This window comes from Cottoperca gobio, chromosome 20 (assembly GCF_900634415.1).
Source record: "Cottoperca gobio chromosome 20, fCotGob3.1, whole genome shotgun sequence".
Classification (NCBI taxonomy): Eukaryota; Metazoa; Chordata; class Actinopteri; order Perciformes; family Bovichtidae; genus Cottoperca; species Cottoperca gobio.
The window spans coordinates 8,504,573-8,525,625 of NC_041374.1; the positions used below are offsets into that span (position 1 = coordinate 8,504,573).

Here is a 21,053-nt window from a genome sequence, read left to right on the forward strand (position 1 = left end):
TTGGGTTGGACCAACCTCTGAATACCACTGAAATTTTCATTTACCCTGACCAAGTGTTGCGGCATGTGTACTTTTAGAACACGCGCAGACACCCACATGAACGAGGGCACGTACATCTGCAAACACATTTTCTACTCGACACATCTGTACAGAGCAGCGCTGGTTGTTGGGGATTACCTCCGACGTTATTTTTGTAGGTGGTGTAGATTTCTTTTACTCGTCTGTAACGGAAGGCCAGTTTTCTCATCCAGTCCACGCCGCCCCGCACGCCTGTGGCCAGACATAGATTGGCGCTGGTCGCCGCTGCGTGGAAACCATCAGCGCCAAAGTTATACGTACTGAAGGACAAAAGAAAGGATCTGTCAGCACGGGCTGCGCCAACAAGCAGATGTTTTATTTTGACTATTGAAGAATGAAAGTGTTCTAGTGTTGTACCTCAGATCCTGGCCGTTATCATCGGAGGACACATCGTCAATATGTACCTGGTCACATTCCTGAAATACACAAAACAAATAGTTTGAGTAATGTAGGATTTACACACTAACAGAATGTATTTTTTAGCCATTAGGGTTCTCTCAATCAAAACGATAAGAAAGACGGAGTTTGGTGGCGTAAAGCAGTTTGAGGTTAAACATCAGAGTTTCTCCTGCACGCTGTTCGGCTGCCGCTAACGTTTGCTCAGCTTGTTTCTCTGAGAACTTAAGATCCAGACGTCCGAGGACTAAAATCCTTCATCCTTCAAATATAGAGTTAAAAACACCAAGATGTAAAAGTGTCTTAAAACTGGATAAAAAGTCAGTTTATGAAGCTTCTGGCTACAAACACAACGCTGACGCTGCTCAAAGGGGCACCATGACAGGAGAGAGAGAGGAAATGTTACCTTCAGGGAACATTACACATCTCTCTGTCTCACTACATATACAACACAGGACTGATGACACCATGACAGGAGAGAGAGGAAACGTTACCTTCAGGCACATTACACATCTCTCTGTCTCACTACATATACAACACAGGACTGATGACACCATGACAGGAGAGAGAGGAAACGTTACCTTCAGGGAACATTACACATCTCTCTGTCTCACTACATATACAACACATGACTGATGACACCATGACAGGAGAGAGAGGAAACGTTACCTTCAGGAACATTACACATTTCTCTGTCTCACTACATATACAACACAGGACTGATGACACCATGACAGGAGAGAGAGGAAACGTTACCTTCAGGAACATTACACATCTCTCTGTCTCACTACATATACAACACAGGACTGATGACACCATGACAGGAGAGAGAGGAAACGTTACCTTCAGGAACATTACACATCTCTCTGTCTCACTACATATACAACACAGGACTGATGACACCATGACAGGAGAGAGAGGAAACGTTACCTTCAGGAACATTACACATTTCTCTGTCTCACTACATATACAACACAGGACTGATGACACCATGACAGGAGAGAGGAAACGTTACCTTCAGGAACATTACACATCTCTCTGAACACATCTCACTACATATATAACATCGGGCTAGTCATTTCAATGTGTAAATGTTACATGTTATACCTTCGCCTTGACTTTCTCTTTATGTCCTTTCGGAGAACATTTTTCTTCCCTCGCGCCCTCATCTGTCCAAACAAAAACTAACCTCATCATCAGTTAGAGTGGACTGCTACCACTAGAGGGATCTAAAGATATGCACACCCACAGACATAACCAATTAAGTCTCAATCCAGCAACTCCAAACCCTCCCCAGGTTTGTCATGTGAACAGCTAAGTCAGCAAGTAATGATACATATATATATATATATATATATATATATATATATATATATCCATACAGTAGAAGGATGCATGAATGTATGAAGAGCCTTGGCATTAAGGGTCTGTGTATGTGTGTGAGTGTATGCATCTCTAAACACATGTTCCCCTTTGGGGGTGCCTGGCTCCTCTTTGAGAGGTAGAGGGATTCTGCAGCTCTGCACTGATTCTGCCGGTACACAGTAACACAATCCAGACTTTCTGGTAAATGTAACCTACTAGAAAAATTGAACCTGATGCTAACCGCCAATGAAATTATGACCCCTGATTGCTGCTGCGCCACACACCAACACAGCCCCGGGGCCAGTCAGCCAGCCAGCCGGCAAAAGAGTGTAGGAGAAAGCAGACGAAAAATCTGTTATTAGTTTTCCATTTATAGGCGAGCTCGAGTGCCTCCCCCTTCCTCCCCTCTCTCCGCCCCCCTCAGCCGGCTCATATTGTGAGGGAGTCCTGCCTTGGCATTCAGATCAACACATTTCACACGGGGCAGAGACGAGCAAAGCTGCTTTTTGCTAAAATATGTGGTGGCGAGAAATTTAGCCAACAGGAGGTTGAGCAATAGTTTAGTGAAGAGCAGAAAGCTTTGAGCTGAATGTGACGTCAGACTCTCAATCTGTTTTAGTCAACCCTAATCTTCAATAACAGAGAGCGCTTCGGATATCTCTATGAAGTAGTTAAAGGTTTTAAATTGGTTGGGCCAAAAACAGGTTAGTATCACCTGTTTAAAGTTATGTGAGGAATAATAATTTCTCATGGAAATTGAAACTTGAGGGAGAGAAAACCTCCGGTTTCAAGTATGAAAAATCCCTCCCGATTTTTTAAGCTTTTTAATTAAGTTTCATCCGGCTGTTAAGACACCTAAACACAGAAAGGACTTCCTTGTTTTAAGTCAATCTAACTGAGGCCAAATGCTGACGTTATTGCATTCCTCTCTAATGCTAGAGCAGGGTAAGGGTAAGGGCTTTGGACTGTAAACCTTTTTTATTTTACTGGTTCCCCTCTGAACAAATTTTTCATCTCCCTGGATTTGTGGGGAAAGGGAGGGGAGAGCGACGTGAAGAGAAACTCAAACCAGCTGTTCTTTAACAGAATTAAAATCTTGACCCCCAACCCCTGCTCTAATGCAGCCATTCTCTCGCCAAGGCTCTCCCAGCAAGCCCCGAGATCCAAAGAGGAAAAGACTTTGACCCCGTGACCCCTCTCCCCTCCTCTCCGGGGCTCCGGCACCCCGATAAGGGGGTGGAAGGGTAGAGAGGTGGAGATGGAGGAGAGCAGCGGGTAAAGGCTGGGGGAGCGAGTCCAAAGTGACCTCACATGGAGCTCCGAGCCCCGCGTTCCACAACATGGTCTGCCAATTGGAGACTGGGTGCAGACGGGGGCTCTAAACTATGTTGGCCTAATCTGTTTCCAGACACTCACCAGCAGAACTTTAATAGTTGAAGAAAGCAGCAATTTGTCCCAGCTTGAAGATCTGCTGCCAACGAATTTGAGGACAATTTATGTTTGCAAATTATCCCCAATTTCTTTCTCAGAACGCAACCGAAGCCAGAAGTGTTGGTGTGCTTAATTCTTTAAGTAGTAGAGGTATGTCTGCTTGTTTAGGAAAACAAAAACTGCACTCTGGGTTAAGCCTTTTTTCAAAGACCTCCCATTCTGGTGCAAGTGACTGGAATGCTTCTATTATCCAGTAATTACCCGCTGATGAATCAGCCGACTGCTAAGCACTCGTTTGGCATATCATTGCCTAATTGTATGCTGTCTCCTGGTGCCTTGTTTGACGACAATAGTTCTTCATGTTTGTTCTTCCCCTGTAATGGGTTCCTTTCAGAGTCTGACAGGCAGCATGGATCAAAACAGTGATGTGGGAACCGTATTACCTGTTAATTATGGGCCTACTTTAGGAGCCAGAACTCCAACATGACCCGAAACCACATAAATATGTCTCAGTAATTAGGCCTAACTGCAGCCAATATAATTGCTGCATGATTATGAATGATTTTTCATGAACCTTTTCCAAATCCTCAAGGCTAATAAACACATCAAACCTCAACAAATGTGTTAATAAATTCAAACGGGCAAGATAAAATACACTTCAATGTCTTTGATTCTGTGTGTTTACATAGTTCTTTAGTTACGAAGATATTATAACGCTTAATTAACAGCTGGAGACCTCCAGATAGAAAATTGTGTGTGTGTGTGTGTGTGTGTGTGTGTGTGTGTGTGTGTGTGTGTGTGTGTGTGTGTGTGTGTGTGCACGCACTGTGAATAAAGAGGGCGGGGGTTGTTAGAAGAATGCTCCAACAATTACTGTTCCCAGCTGGGGCTAGCATAAACCTCTGCACCGGCTTCCTGGGAAGACTAGGAAAGCTAATAGAGGAGGTGGCTGTGGGTAATGTTGTACAGTTACCCTTACACATACTCATTAGGAGGCACTTCTGAAGGCCTCGTAAACACCACAGAGTCACGGATGGTGCAGGTTCAAGTCAGTTAAGTACAGTCGTATAGTCGAAGTGGATAGGATGGAAAGAAAGAAACACTATGGGAGCTGGATTTTACTGACGGACTCAACGCATTCCAGCATTGTTGGATGGACGGATTGTGAAACAAATAGAACAGATGTGAACAATGCATACTAATTAGACTGAGTAGCAACTAAGGATAAATATATATTTTTAAGTTGGAACCTTTCACACATGCATCCCTGCAATGTTCAGGGATATGTCCTGTATGGCCTCGTGTGTGAATGAGAGCAGGGGACGGTATTCAGGTAAATCTCTACCGTCAGTTTAACACCTCAAGACAGAGAAAATTCCGGTGAATGAAAGCAGAAACATTGCAGGACACGCCTGTAAAGAGTTACGTCTGTCGGACGAAAGATGCTTGAACCAATCACAAGACTCCACTGATGACGTATGTGAAGCTGCAACTTGTTAATAGTTCAGTGTTTAATATTAAATACAGAACAAGAACATTGGCTGCTGACAGAAACAGCTCCTCGCCGCCATGTTGCTAAAGATAAAAAGAGTCTTCCGCTGCAGGGATATAGAATTGTCCGACAGATGTCGCAACAAAATGGACAGTTTAATTCTGAACCGAACATGATAATATTCAGACGCATATCAGCGATGTACAGCAGCGGCCAAGCGTACACATCCATCTTCTTCTTCCGCTGTTGAGTTTTATTGGGGTTGGCATACATAACACATCGGCATGTGTGAAAAGGAGCAAGACGGGAATGTTCCTGAACGCAGTACATGTGTGAACAGTGAAAATCACGAGTGTTTTACTGGGAACAATGTGTGAAAGAGGCTCTACGCATAGGAAGTAGCAGGACTTCATAAAAATAATTCACGAGCACTTAAAGTTACTGTCACTTACTCATTGTTATTTTGTCTGTATAACACCAACAACTGTGTGTCAGGGGTCGAGATGGTGGCACATTGAGGGGCAGTCAGAGAGTTTCTTAGAACCTTTTGAAGATGTCTTTTCCATCGAGTCCCCCCGTTCTCCCCTCACCAAGCAAACAGTGGTCTCTCTAAAACCTACAATCACCACTAACTCGCTCCAGATGTTCCTACTGTACTCAGGAGTGAAGACCCTCCACCAGAAGCCATCGCAATTACTCCTTATACAAACACTATGTCTTTCTGCTAAATTCATCAGCCACATTCTTCTCTTTTATCTACCAAACTAACTGCCTTAATCTGTGCAGGAAAGACACCAAAAAATGCACAACAATTGAAGACAGGATGCCCCCATCTCTACATCATTCACTCTCTCTTCCTTCCCCGTCTCTCTGTCTTTCCCCTAGTCCGCTGAAAACTCTTCACTGTGGAGGAAGCTATCAGAGCCCTCTTTGTTCCCTTGGCATCTGTCATTAAGCAATCAGCGATGACGGCCTGAGTCTTCCTGTAACCCTGGAAAGAGCTCAGAGTGGTGACTGCTAACAGGCAGAGGCAGGGAGAAGAAAGACAGGGCAAGTCAGCAATGTATGATGCCAAAACACAGAGCGGACCGTGCTATCTAAACTAACGTTTTTTACCACGAAGGTCTAGGTCACCGCCGTATAGACAGTGTCCACTTTCCTTGGTGGATTATAACACAATGGGCACAGACTTTGTTTAGCCTCTTTTAATGGTTATTTTCAGTCTCTTTGTAGTGTCTTTGTGTCTCTTTGTGTCTCATCACAGCAGTTTTGGTCTCTTTGTGGTCATTTTGAGTCTTCTCCTGGTTGGTGCGTGTCTCTTTGAGTGACATATTGTAGGTGAATGCCAGAGGGGCCCTGACACTTTGTGCCCTTGAGGGTGAAGTCCATGGATACAAGCTGCTTCACTCGCCCCCCTCTCTTTCAGGTGAGCTGTTGGGGCGGGGGTGGGTGGTCAAACCCGCAGTGTGAGCGATAACAGCCATCATCACAGCATTCCTTGTGACCCTACAGGCTAATGCCATGTGAAAAAGGCTCATCCATGGTTCGCAGGTTCTCAATACCGCCACTCTACCGGCAGTGGCTGTCATCCCCCCCGTGGTCTGTGACCCCCAGCAACTTCCTTCTCCGTTCCCACCACAGGCACTCCTGTCTGGGGGGGAGGAGGAGGAGCCAGGGGGGGCTGTGATTACCTGGGGGTCAAACACAGGATGTGGGTAACAAAGGGAGAGTTCTTCGAACCCACTTCATTCCAATCCACAATCTGTGCTTGAACAGCCACGGAATTCAAACAGCGGCGCCAAACAAAGCACAGGTACAGAGACGCATATGGTTTCACAGAATTCACACGATCAGGAGAAATGATCCAGAGGGAGCACAAGTACGCTCTGCTCAGTAACACACTGAAGTTTAACAAAGTGGTCAGTAAAACGCTGGAAAAGAAAGAATCACCCCACAGGTAGGCAGTGAAAGGTATAAATTATTTATGCGTGATGGATGAGCTGCTTCTCATTATTTTCCATTTTTGGCATTGCAAGTCCAAACCACACCTCAAGGAGAGCGACATTAAATGCAATATCAAATCTCAGTCGTTTCAGCTTTTTCCCTTCGCAACACGTATCCGCAGAGAAACAGTTTATTCGTGCCAAGTTAACTTTTGTTTGGACACATCTGTGCAGTAGTTTCAGCTCTCTTCCTCCGCTGGGCAGGTGCTGTTTCCCTCTTGAATTCAGGACGAGAAATCTATTCTTAAAAAACATCATTTGTCACCAGACAGCAATGTTATATTTTCCCCTATTGGTGCATGAATCGGCTGTTAGGGTGGTGGGGGCGAGGTGCAGCTCTGTGGAGCAGCGAAGACTGACAGGGTGGCTTTGAAATCTCCACTTTCTCTCTGTAGTCTTTCCAAAACACATCAGTGGCCCCGCCTGCAGACGTGATGGAGTCATGTCGCGGAGCATGACAGAACTGCTGCATCAGTGTCCAGACACATGATGAAACACCATCTGACTGAATACACCATACATGAAAACGGCTTCACTGTTTTGCAGTTTGGCTTCAGCAGCAGACTATAGTTTTTCACGGGTGTAGATCTTGATGGGTTGTTCAGTTTTACGTGTTATGAAAAAGTTATTGTATTGAATATACAAATAGAAATCTGTGGCACAAAGCTACAGTGTTAATTGGTAACCGATCAACTGAATGACTTCATGGTTCAATTAAAAGCACCGTTAGCATTATGTTCCTACTTACTGGGAATAAAATCTTTAAAATATACTATCAAGGAAAACACCATAAAGCTACCAATCATGTGTAATGGCGAGTACAGGATCTGACTCTCTGCAGTGGGACGTAAAACCAACAGAATGGCTGCACACTAAGAGGCTCTGGAGGGCCATTTCAGCCACGAGGAAAAGGTAACCATGCGTTTCACAGCATCTCTCATTAACAGGCAGCCCCTGGGTGAGAGTGACAGAGGAGGTTTCAACCCTGCGACTGCAGGCTGGGAGCTATAAAAGGCAGCCAGCTCGCAGTGTCACAGGGTTGCTCCACAGGTATGTGTGTGTGTGTGCAAAGACTCTGCAACATGTGCATGTGCATACGTGTGTGAGAGAGGGTTGCACACAGCATGGAGGCATCAGTGCACTAATTTAAAATGTTCCCACCTCTCCCCCTCTCTCTCCCTGCGAGTGGTTTGCCCCCATGCCCTTTCTCCTCCAGACAGGGAGGGTTGTTTTCTCACCTAGGGAAGGGGGAGCCTTCAGCCTCTGCACCCCACTGAGAGGGGAGCACAGGGGGCTCGGCCAGCGAGAGAGAGGCCCCTGGTTCCCACATACCGCTCGGCGTTAGCTCTTGGGCCGCAGCAGCGCACCTACAGTAAACTCACACCCTGAGTCACTGCAGAGCTGTCAGTCTTACAGTTTACTCTCAGTGGGCTTCATTATACACATCAGTTCAGACCATCAATTAACTCCACATTCAACCCCGAGCCAAAGCACGAGCAGGAAAATGGTTAAATTTACGAAAGAGCTGAGAATGACGATTATTTTCTTCATCGATTAACCTGCTGGTTATTATCTAGAATAACCGATTAATGGTTTGGTGTTAAAAAAAGTCAGAAAATAGTGAAGAATGTCCAGTTTCGTATTTGATAGGCTGAAAAATTACTTTAACAATTATTCGATTAACAAAATAATGACAGATATTTATTCTGTCTAATCGTTGCAGCTTTATAATTGATTATATTTTGAGTTTAATTCTGAAAATACGATAAATAAATAATGAAATTATTTAATATCACCTTTCCATTGCTGTTAATCAACAAACTACACATTTTGATTTTGTACAAATTATTAAAAAATATGTTTATCTCTGTAGCTATTGAAATACAAGAAGGAAAATGAATACAGTGGAGATCACATGGATTGATTACTGTTCTAATACTTCAGTGAGAGCATTTCTGATGATAAAAACAGACACGACAACACGACACCCGTCCTTTAAAGCAGCAAATGGTTTGTGCGGGATGATCGATAGATAGAGAGACGTGTGTGTGTGTGTGTGTGTGGGGAGGGGGGTTCAGTATTTCTGGGATGCACCGTCAATACTATCTAACGGGGAAAGAAAAGTGAGCGCTGATCCAGAAAAAGGTCAGAAGAGAAAGAGGGAGAGAGACGTACGGGTGAAACTGATCCCTGTTGACCCCTCGGCATGCCCTCTTTCTTTTTATGACTTTCCTCTGAATCGTCACTCACCAGCTCTATCAACACACACACACACAGACACACACAGAGACACACACACACACACACACACACACACACATACACACACACAGCTTAATAAATGCAGGAATGACTCCTAAAACCCTGAAATGAGTCAGCACTTTTACACTTCCGGCTGCCCGTCTCAAAGACAAGGATTCTTTCTGGTTCGATGGTCTGTGGTTTACAAAAGCTTAAGAGATTGTCACGTTTTGTTGTAAGACGTTAAATACGTGAATCTCTGGTGAAGTTTGAAGCTTTGCCACGTCTTAGAAAGGCGGCTGCTAACAAGTGTCTGAATGAGAACACAAAGGTCGTCGGGGACGTTAAACATCTTAACATTAGTCGCCTCTAGCCTCTAGCTAGCTGCTGTGGAGTTGAAGTCATGTGACTGCAGCTTTTTACTTCAGAAATCATAAAAGTGAAGTTTGTGGAGATTATCTTGTTGAATAAAACGTGTAAATATCATAAACCTTTGTTTGTAACAGATCTTATTTTCTGCTATAATCCAAAATCTAAAGGAAAAATCATTTTTGTCGAGGGAAAAACTGTTCCTACAGTTTAAGGCAAATTAAATTCAAGACTTTTTTTAATGTAATTTAAGACACATTTTAGACGCAATTTTTCCACTATCCAGATCTGCTTGACGTCAAGGCGAGAGGTATTTGGTAAACTATTTACAAAACATAGATGTTACCAATTATTTGGAGATGCAGTGTCAGAAAAACAATTAATAAAATCCTACTTCCCATGTCTTAACATTTTTAAGACTTTGATTTAATACATTTTAATACCAATTAAGGCCTTATTCTTCATTTATTATTTTATTTATGTATTATTCTTATTTAAGACTTTGTAAGGATCTGCAGGAACCCTGCGCAGAATCTGGTACTGTGAAGTCGTAAGTCCATATTTAATGTTCTTGTGAAGAGGCTGGCAGGACAACAGTGTTAAGACCTCGATGGTCCACACACACACACACACACACACACACACACACACACACACACCCACACACCACTAACTCTGCACCTGTGTTTCTGCACAGCCTCTGGGGTCTCCCTTTATGGCTTAGACTAAATTAGATGGACCATATGCATTTCTGCACATGCTTAAATACATAACTGCTGCTGGCTGCGGTATTTATAGTTGGACAGTATTTAGCTCTATCTGAGATGGAAGACTGTAAATCAGCAGAGAGGAAGCACAACTGGTTAGAACTGGCACTTAACACTCAGCCTGGTGCAGCTCAGTTTAAGAGGAGGAGATCAATATGCCTTGAGAGAATGTCCCTCCAGTGATTGTTAATGACAATCACTGGAGCGTCTGCAGAGCGCTCTGCACGTTGGACGCTCTCAAAGCATTCTTGCAGCCGACCACCCATTACTATTTCACTCATAACGCAACTCTGGTTCTAGCTGGAAGAAATCTAAAGCTTTAAGTGTCAAAACAAAATCTAATAATTTGGATGGTGAGATAGAGCAGAAGAAATATACACGTTGCATTCTTTACAATAATTTTATAAGCAGCCTGAGCTGCCAATTCGTCTGTGAACGCCTTCATCACACATGAAAAGAAATCAAAACACAGGACAGATGTTGAGCTAAACCACATTTAAGCGTTGTCACAAACTGCCATTTTTTTCAAATGATTGGGGCACATCTATTAAATAAAGTGCAGCTACAGTGGAGTCTATGGCCAGGGCATAAGGAAATATTTAACCAGCCAATTGCAGCCAATTAACTTTGATCACGATGACTGCGTGTGGAATCTCAGTCACTCGTCTGTCTGGGAGAGAATGAACATTTTTTTCCCTCCTTCTTGGGTTAGCTTCATGTAACACAGCTGAAACACGCTGGTGAGTAATGAGACTTGGCAGACCGGCCCCCGATCTCTTCACACTTAAGTATCAAACAAAACATTTCCTCTACTGTGAGGTCAGCATAAAGCAGGACACTGAGGGACAGCGCTGGGTCAGTGGGATCAGATTGACGGGGAGAGACGGAGAGGACGAGGCAGGGACCAAAATAAAACTTGCAGACGGAGAATTGTTGTTGAGATGACATTGAGATGAATTGCTTTGTTTATTGCTTATGTGATGAGCACGGATAGTTAGCGGGGTTCAGGGGTGTTGTGATGCACCGATATCATGTTAATAACACACGTATGATAATATCGTGTAAAGAATCCAGCGCTATATGTTGCTACATGAACACGCACATCGGGGTCTGCTTTGGTAAATAGATGAAGAATGATTATTGGTGGTGTTCTGTGCGTGCAGAGCGAACAAACTCTTCTTCTACATGTTTTACGTTTTAAATAAAGCGTGTGTGACATGTGACTGATGCTGAAAGGACGTATTGTGCAGCGCTGGTGTTGAGGGAAGTGACATTGAGATGAATTGCTTTGTTTATTGATAAATTGTGATGAGCACTGACGGTCGGCTGCGTTTGACATCTGGATCTTTTCTGTACATTCAGTCTGAGCCTATAAGCATCGCTGACCCTCTGGTCTTTCCCCTTTCCCCAGAGGGAAGCGGACACTCACACATCCCCGATTGCACATGCACACCTCCCTACCCTTGATCCCTCTATTCCCGTGTCCCAGGGGCAGATTTTACACTAGCCGTACATGAATCAGGGGGGAGGCGTGGGAGTGGAGATGGCGGGGGATTTCATGCTGTGACGAAAGGGTCTGTGGTGTAGGTGGACAGCGACACCAGGCACACAGCATGACACACAGACAGACAGAGCGGCCACAGAAACACTAGAGCTTGACAAATTGAGCTGGCCGCTATGGGAGTGGGAAGGAGGTGGGGGGGGGGGGGGGGGGGGGGCACATGTAAAATTCATGGTATCCCTTGGGCTCCCAGTTGTTGTTGCTTTTACTGAAACTCCAACAGCTTCAGAGAAGTTAGATTCAAGACTTAGAATGAAGATCAAGACAAACTTTACAATAACCAAAATTATTAAAAAACAACTTTAATTACTTTGTTTTAGGGACACTTTTCCCCAAATGTTTATTGCAACATAAAACATTTATAAACTTATTATTATTTTTAGATGAATGAATTCATTGCCTGTAACACACCGGCCTCCTGCACTCCTCAGACTTCACTTTATCCTCCTGATCTCGTTCAAAGTCCTTCATGGTCATTTCTCAACTTCTACCCAACACTCTGCACCACTGAGATCTTCTGACCGACTGCTCTTAAACTTCCTACGGTGCAGGAGCAACAAGGATCTGGCTTTTATCCCCCCCCCCTCACTGTAGGGTCAGCAGTCTGTATCACATTTATAGTAAAGGCTGGTGTTTTTTAAATCAGTTTGTTCATTGCATTTCCTTTTGGTTTTATTTGTCTTTTAACGCTGTTTGTTTGTTATTTTTCTTTTATTGTCGAGCATCTGTTTCCATCCCATAATCTTCATGCCGTGTGCTTTTATGCATTTTAATCATTAACTGCACTTTGGAACGGCTGTATTTGAAAAGTGCTATATAAATAAAGTGTATTATTACTACACTCCTCTGACCCCTGAAACCTTAACACGGTGAACAGGAGGCTTTTGTGCAGAACAGGAACGTCGCAGAGCAAAAGGCAGCTTCAGAAAAGAGAGGAAAATAAACGCACCTCCAAGTCGTTGAAGAATAGATGCGTGTCGGCCAAGTTGAAGATCATCTCTTCCATCCTCAGGCCTAATGATACAGATGTCGGCGGATCCTGAGAAATAGAGAAAAACAATTAAAACCTTTCTTCTGAATATTGAGGAACTTTTTTTTTCCCATTTGCAAGGGTTAATGTGAAACAATAAATAACGCTGTTCCCTGTAAGTCACTCAATTAACACAGAATCCTTTTAAATTCCTCAGCAGGCTTTTCCCATAAAAGAAGACATTAGGCGGACTTGAAAGTTCCAGCCTGTGTTTACGACTCTCCGAAAGGGACCAGAATAATCATCAGAAATGCCACAGACTTGAACGAATGCAGTAAAAGCATGTCTCTTCTCAGGAGGAGGGGGCCTGTGGAAGAGTTAGGGGTCACTGCCTCATCGTAAATAGCCCATTCTCCACATACTTGTGCTGATGCATCATCTAATTGCTCTCGAGGTGATAAAGAAGATGCAACCACTGTGAGGTGAGAATTCATATTTGAAATAATTACTGATAGTTTCCTGCACCGGGCACGACTGCAATTTTTCCTTAAATCGTGATCTCTGTCCGTAATGTGACACGTGCTGTAATGATGATCGTCTGTAAGATGACACCAGGAGAGCAGTGCACTACATTATAAATAGTTAATGAGCCGGGACAATGTGTGCGATTTTAAAAAGATAATGAATTGGCAAAAAGTGCATTGTCACATAAAGATATAAGCTTTGTGTTATAGCTAAAACACATTTATTTTAGTCGAAGAAAACAACATATAAAACTCACTCGGATGAATTGAGTAACTATAGAGCACGTTGTGTTTTGTTGTCGCTCACACTGAATACCTTTTTTCCTTTCCTTGAATCTTTAATCAACAGATTGTCTTCACTAAAGGAGGGATGAAGGGACACAATAGCCGGCTGTGGAGGAGGATTTTGTGCAGCTGGGTGAGACTGCGTTAAAGTCGGCACCAGGAGCAGGGATTACAGAGTTAAACCACCTGAAGACACACCTGAGCTTTCTCCTGATTAACTGTCACACCCCACAAAGCTGAAATGACAGAGGACAAACCACACAAGTGGAGCTCCGTCCACACCTTCACCTCCCAGTTCCAATCAATCTTTCAGACAGAATTCATCAAAAATAATCAGCCTCCCATATCAACGGGTCCTCCCCAACCTCAGGGTGCATTATGGGCTGCGTTGGTGGGAAAAGGCGCCGTCTTCTCCGGCGCGAGTGAATCCTTTCCAATTAAATCTAAACAATCAGTCAGTGAGGGAGTTAAGAATACAAGCAGGCCAGAAGGCCAAAGTGCTGCTGCTGTCACTGCTGCAGCACCACCTGCCCCGATATGTCAGTGCCATCCACAGGGGCGCCAAGCCCCCCCCCCCCACCACCCACCTCTGAGCCCCTTACCAATAACAACCCCCCATCCATCCCCACCCACTTTAAGCTGCAGCTCTGGCCAGCCCAATAGCAGCACAGCTGGCCTCAGCCATCAGCTTTATGGGGGTGAGCTGCCTTGATGCCAATTAAAAAGAGCTGATAAGAGCAGCAGTGTGTTTATGTGTGTGTGTGTGTGTGTGTGTGTGTGTGTGTGTGTGTGTGTGTGTGTGTGTGTGTGTGAGCAGGAGAGAAGTCAGAGAGAGTGGGTGGGAGGTCACAGTAAGTGAGAGAAAGTGTGGATGTGTGCTCACTCAGATACACGTCTATTTATAGGAAGCTCACAGCAGCAAGGAGGGAAACACTTTGGTAACTGTTTGTTGGGGATAATAAAAATAAGAAAATGGATAAAAGAACAAATTCTCTTTTGGGGACTTCAGCTCATAATCTGCACGGATAATATGGAGGTCCCTTTTCTTTTATGTATCATGTCCTAACGCTCATAAAGTCAAAGAAACACATTTCTAAATGATTTTCTACACACAAAATGTAACTTTGAAATGAAGTCTTGCATCTTTTGTTCTTCAGAAGCTGAAACTATTGAACATTTATCTTTTAAATGTCATTATGCAAAATTGTGTTGAGCTGATATCCATCATTTGTTATCATTAAAAATGGATACCGTCATTTACTTACAAAGATATCATTTATTTTACGGAGAAGAGATTTCAGCTGCTGTTAATCTTGTATCCAAACTTAATGTAAAGGCAGTTGCATTATTCCCACAGCTGCATATTAATTCTTGCTTTATATATTTTTCTTCTGCTTTAAAAACTAAGAAAGGAGAGACATGAATGACATACGGGGACGGGGGGGGGGGGGGGGGTTGTTGTGTTGGATGTTGGTCTGCTTCACTTTCTTCTCTGAGTTAGTTTACAGATCTGCGTCTCTGATAGCGTGCACTGTGGTCGCTGTGCACGTCTCCCTCTTATAATGTTACTGTGATGTGTCAGCAGGTTGAAGCTTTGAGGGAAATGTGCAGAGGACGAGAAAAAGAGGGAACGAAAGAGAAAACAGAAAGTGAGAGGGACTCTCGCGGCTGTCACATCCTATACCAGTTCTGATGGAACGGGCCCTTATGGAGTCAGGAGTGTTTCCTGTTTCGGAGGAGCACACTGGAGACCCTGTGTATGCATGTATGTGTGTGTGTGTGTGTGTGGTTGGAGAGTCCCCCCTCGCTGAGCCACAGCTCCCTAAGCCTCAGCTCTCTCTTTACCCAGCATGCAGGACTGAGAATAACGTAAATAAACAGAGGAGGGTCGTGGGGCAGCAATCTTTCACCCCAAAAACAAAACACTGCCCCCATCAAACACCCCCTCATGCAGAACAAAGGCACAGAGTACGGCCCGCGGACGCTAAGCTCTCTGACATATGAGCAGCAATATGTCATTTCTGACTTCAAACCCAGACACCTCCATAGCCAAAACAAGCAGGTGATTAGAAACGCTGCTCTCACACAAAATAAAAACAAGAATGGAGATTCATTTCAAACTTAAAGATGTGTATTATATCTGAATGTGAAAATAAGAGGGCTATATAGAACCTATGACCTCCACCAAACCATGAGAATAGGATTCTGCCTTATTTCCCAAATTGTTTGTTTTGAAAGTTTAAATTTAGAGAAGCAATTTACATAGAACAACAAATAGCGAAGCCTGGAAAAGCAAACTGTTCATACACAGGGACATGGGACGGAAAATAACCTTCCTGTATAATAACACATGTTTGTGAAGGTTTATATATGTTATATATTTGTATTTGAATCCTAATTAAAGCCGGTTTAAAGGGAATCTCTGTCTTCCCGTTTGAGTTTTTCACTGAGCTACATTCGGTCTCCGGGGATCCCCGTCTGAAAAGGACGGATTGAGAAGCACTTAATTAAACTAACAATGTGTTTCTGAAGGAGAAAGGAACACTTAAGACGTGTCAATAGACATCCAGAGTGCAACTGTTGTGAGGCGCTGCAGCTGAGGCCGGCCGTGCAGCGCTGCAGCAGCTGCACAGAGCCGTCAGATACTCGGCCTCATTGGACCTATTAGAAAAAACTATTATCTGTACATTGAGTTCTGCTCTATCTTCTCAGTGAAATCTATCCTCTGCCCCCCCGCTTCAGAATCTGTTTTTTCTCCTGTTAATATTCATGTGCTCTGCTACTGCCACAGTCTGATGTCACTCACCCGTCCATATCTGTTGGCATAAGAACCCGTCAGCAAGGAATGGAAAACAATGATTGTTTCATCCAGGTCCCAGATGAAAACTCGCTGCAGAGGTGGAGGAAGAGAGAAAAGAAGCAAAATCAATGGTGCACTCTGTCGGGCTGCAAGGTGATCCTCCTGGTCAATAGGCCGGGAGCGTGGATTCGTGCGCCGCAGGGACCGGGATCCATTTGCTTGGGTTGGTCACCGCAACACTCATGCTCTCCACCCTCTGCCCTTTACATTAGAGTAATCAATAGTGACAAACTAATTAACTAGATATGTTAACACGCCATGATGTCAGTGCTAATATATGTGCTATTAACTTTGTTTGAATTCATATCATATTAATGAAGAGTCCTCTGAATTACCACCTTTATTTTGACATGTGGTCGCTGTCGCCATAAAGCACAAAGTGTCTTTTACTTCACGAAAAGTAGTAAAAGTCCTGCATTCAAAAGTATTAGCATCAAACATAAAGTACTCGGCCCATTTCAGAATATTACAAATTAAATGATTGATGCTTTAATGTAGCAGCTGGTAATACCTATAATTATACTTGATTGTACTTATTTCCAGCCCTGCTCCTGCTGCTACTACCTTTGTCTCAGCTGGTGTATTTGATGACTAGAAATATACATTATTCACTTTAGCGATGAGTCACTTCATCGCACGCCTCATTGTTTATTCACGAGGTATACACGAGAACTTTATATATGTGTTTAGTGATGTCACATATTCCACAATGCATCAATAATGCAGTTATAGTTAAGGAATCAATCTTTAAGAATTAATGCCCATCAAGTGTTGCAGCTGGTGTGGCAGCCATAGAATAAGTGGATTAGTGTCCGTGTGCCTCAGACAGGGCGAGGCTGTCTGTCGCCGAGGTAGCGGGCTCACCCTACCTCAAGGTCGGAGTCAGGCGGCGGTGATGGGTTGTTGTTCCTTCTTCCCCGGCCACGTGACTTTCCATCCGAGGCCCGGCGCAATCGATCCGAATCTGAATCTTTAATGGGGGTTGATGGACTGTGGATGGTGCTGTACTCTGCTGAAAGGAAGGAAAGAAGCAAGGAGAGTTTAAAAAGAGCACGGCCAAGATATTATTAGCTTTTAGCAAAGAAGTGCGAGGGAGCATTTGTCTTAATGCAGGACGGACAGCTTCCTGGGACATCTCTTAGTGATTATGCAGGTAACAAACATCAATATAAATATATATAAATAACAAACATCATTAATCAGTCACTAAAAGCTATTGTGCTCCATGCTGATTTAATAAAGAGGAGGTAAAGGAGGACACGTCAACTGGAAACAGAAAAGATGTCCGTTATCTGCATCGGATGAAATTAGTTCAAGATTAATGTCGTTGGTGTTGATCGATGATAACGTTTCAAAAGCATGTCGTAAGATTTGACTTATAAAGATACAATCCGTGCTCGGTTTCCGGATGATGCACGAAGGTCACATGAAATTATGGGAAACGTCTGATTTAGTTTGTATTGTTCTGTGTTGTTGCCACACTGCAGTACACCAGACGTGAGGGTTGAAACCCGGGATGTCAGCTAGATCCACTTAGAGGTGCTGAATGTCTTTATTTCACGTTTCCTTTTGGCTTCGCTGAAGTTTATTGCAGCAGTTGGATCGGACTCCAATCACGTAAGGTGGATAATCGATAACCGGATCACATCTCTAGTATAATATTGTACGTTTGGTTGAGATGATTTGTGGTCTTTAGCTCGTGTTCTCTTATCAGGAGCAACTTCCTGTCAGAGAGAAGAAGAAGGATTTAAAGAGAAGAAACAAGGCTCTCTCTGATACTCAGGTGACACAAGCAATGATTCTTACCTGCAGGGTTCTCTTGGACGGGCTGGGTGGTGATGCCAGTGGGGGGCTCCTGGAGGGTGTAGGTGGTGGTGGTGGAGGGCGTGCTGGGGCTGGTGTTGTTACTCGTCATGTAGGGTGAAGTGTAGGGTGAGCTGTTGTAATACTGAGCATACTGCCCCTGACCGAAGGCTGGATAACTGGCATAGTCCTGTGGAAGACAGAGAAGCTTCCATATAAAGATAAGGCACGTAGAGAGAGATCTGTTGGATGTGCTGTAAGAGGGAGATTTAGATCAAAAAGGTGGAGAGAGAAGGTAGCAGAGTGGAGGAAGAGAAGAAGGCTAGAGTAATGTGAGATATGCCCTGCACCAGAGTTGCTACTTTACAGTGCAGATTCCAAAACTTAAATGCAAACACATGTCTGTCCTACATCTGGACAGCGATCTGTCTGTTTTTTCTTCCTCTGTGGTATAATACATTTGTGTTAGAGGAGGTACTGTAGATAATCCTGAGCACAAAGCTTTTGAGATCCTGAGTGATTTATGTTTGAATGTGTCATGGATGAAATGTAACATATTGAGTATGCATGTTTCATAAAGGTTTCCAGGTTGCAATGCAAACATATATAAAGTGAGAGCAGATCAGAGGAAGACGGAGCTACCTGTTGTGTGCTGTTGAAGCCGCTCGAGTTCGTCAGCGAGTTGTTTCCTGGATACAATCCTGACGTAGTTGTGAAAGTGCCACCTTTAGGGAGAAATTATACTTTTGAGTTATGTATATAAAGCTGCAACGATTCAGTCGATCGACAAGTTATTCTTTATGCAAACATGTCTTTAAAAACTGTTTTCAGACTCACACACAGAGATTTGCTGCTTTTCTCTGTTTTATATTAAAGTGACAAAACAAGACATGTAAAGTCTGACTTTGAGAAACTTTTCTCTATTTTTAAAGATTTTAAAGAGCAAGTCATTAATTGAATTAACGGGATCGTCAGCTTCAGCGCCACATGAATACGTATCAAACAAACAGCATTATTAAATCTGCAGCCACAGAAATGAGATGGCACATTGTTGTCAGAGTTTCTTTAGTGAAACAGCTTTGAGGTGGTGAACAGAGGGAGACCTGAGGGAGCGTTACCCAGCAGCCTTATCTTCTGCTTCCTTATCAGTGATTGGATCAGACCTGATGAATGACAGGGGGGGACAAAACCGTCCAGGCCCGCACAATGTGAGGAGGACAAGAGACTTTTGTGCGTGTGCTACCGAAGGAAACGATGGATGCACTGGGACGGAGCATGAGGGTGCTGGGGGGGGGGCGGGGGGTAGTGAGACAGAGATGTATGGGGAGGAGGGCTGAGAGGGGTGGTGGGGGGGGTTTGCTGCTGCCATCCAGCCCCAATGAATATGTATGTTCCTCTTTTCACTTGCTCAAAGGATGGTCCTCCTGGGTAATTAAATCATTCAAAGGGGCTGATAGCATCTAATGGCTTAATAATATACATGTCATGAGTTATAGAGGAGAGGAGCAGCGGCGGTCCCCGGGGGCCCGACTTCCACCTGTACTGTCATGTCGGGCAGGAGGAGCAGCTTGAGGGATCACAGGCTGGTGGAGAGGCAGCGAGACCGCCGCCTGTAAAGCTCACATTATCTCAATTATTGTCTCGAGATCAGTCAAAGATCTGCAGAAGTTTTATTGCACTAAATGTTGCTCTACAAATCTTTGAAAAGAATTCTAAAACTTGACAAGTCTTATTATACTGTATATAATATAAATTTCCCACTGCAATATGCACATATACAGATATACACGAGGCCCAATAGACCTGTTCTTATTTATTTATGATGTAATGTTATTTTATGTCTTTCATGGTCGTATGTTTTTTATGTTTTTCGTGAGCCCCGAGCCAAAGAACACGTTCCATCATTATGTGATGAATAATAAAAGGTTTTGAATCTTGAATCCTAAACTGGACTAACAACATACAACCACATAAAACAGATTTAACTCGTAAAACTAAATGTGAGCAGGTTGCTCTTTGTGAGCCTGCAGCCACAACCACATTTATAAAGAGCGCTTCATCCCAAAGTGCTCAAAGCGAAAGCCTGCGATTGGTGAGAGAATTGAGCTGCAAGTAGGGAGCGTTTGAGTTGATGCGTTAGAGTACGCACTCTAAATGCAAAGCATGAATATTACATCTACTACAGTTTAATTCATTGTGAAGAACAAAAGTGTCATCGCAATTATTATAGCTTCATGTGCATTATTCTGCATGCTAATAACAGAATATATAACCACATATATAAAACAATAACAAGAGCAAAGCTTTGGGCAGTTGTTGACATTATCAACTTGACTTTGAAAGACATTAGAAGTTAGAAATCGATAATCGACAAAGCAGTTCTTCCAAACTTTACAAATACGACCCCTGAGTTTAACTTCTGTCCATACAAAGACAAACCACTTCTCCATACATCCACAGGGGGGGGGGGGGGGGGGGGGGGGGATTAGCACTACCATTGCATTGTTTTAAAAAGCTTCTTCACTTATCACCTCAGTGAAATCGAAGGGGAAGATAAATGTTCCGTTTCTTAATGGAGGCGTAATTACACCTTTGTTCCCAGAGAGGAACTGAGGGAGTTCCTTTCATCCTCTGGTCATTGGTCCCATCAGGAGGGCCCCTCCCACAGCGTGACAAACGTGAAGCAGCTTTCAGAACAGAGGGGAAGGATCAGGGAAGTGCGTGTGCGTGTGTGCGTGTGAGGGCATGAAAGAAAGCACAAAAAAAGAGAAGACGTTGTGCAAAGTGTAGCCTGCCAGTTAGCTACCCAGCGCTGCGGCCACAAAAGAGAAACAAACACCTCCCAATAACACCGGGATCCACTAATTATTTGTGCAGTTTTCTCACACACGCAGATATTTTACCTTCA

The 21,053-nt window shown here is 43.7% G+C and overlaps 1 protein-coding gene across 18 annotated transcripts in view; it reads right to left on the reverse strand.

Moving 5' to 3' along the window:
* eya1 (EYA transcriptional coactivator and phosphatase 1) overlaps positions 1–21,053 on the reverse strand; it is a 68,515-nt gene that overhangs the window by 5,317 nt on the left and 42,145 nt on the right. For 13 of the 18 annotated variants that reach the window (XM_029457904.1, XM_029457887.1, XM_029457903.1 and 10 more), the window contains 7 exons: positions 18,788–18,870; positions 18,149–18,335; positions 17,212–17,354; positions 16,289–16,372; positions 12,653–12,742; positions 436–494; positions 178–338 (listed from right to left, as the gene is read on the reverse strand). In XM_029457904.1, the coding sequence (XP_029313764.1) occupies positions 178–338; positions 436–494; positions 12,653–12,742; positions 16,289–16,372; positions 17,212–17,354; positions 18,149–18,335; positions 18,788–18,870 (807 nt within the window). The remainder of the gene's footprint in view (positions 1–177; positions 339–435; positions 495–12,652; positions 12,743–16,288; positions 16,373–17,211; positions 17,355–18,148; positions 18,336–18,787; positions 18,871–21,053) is intronic. The other 5 variants (XM_029457902.1, XM_029457900.1, XM_029457896.1 and 2 more) reach the window with 1 other exon arrangement.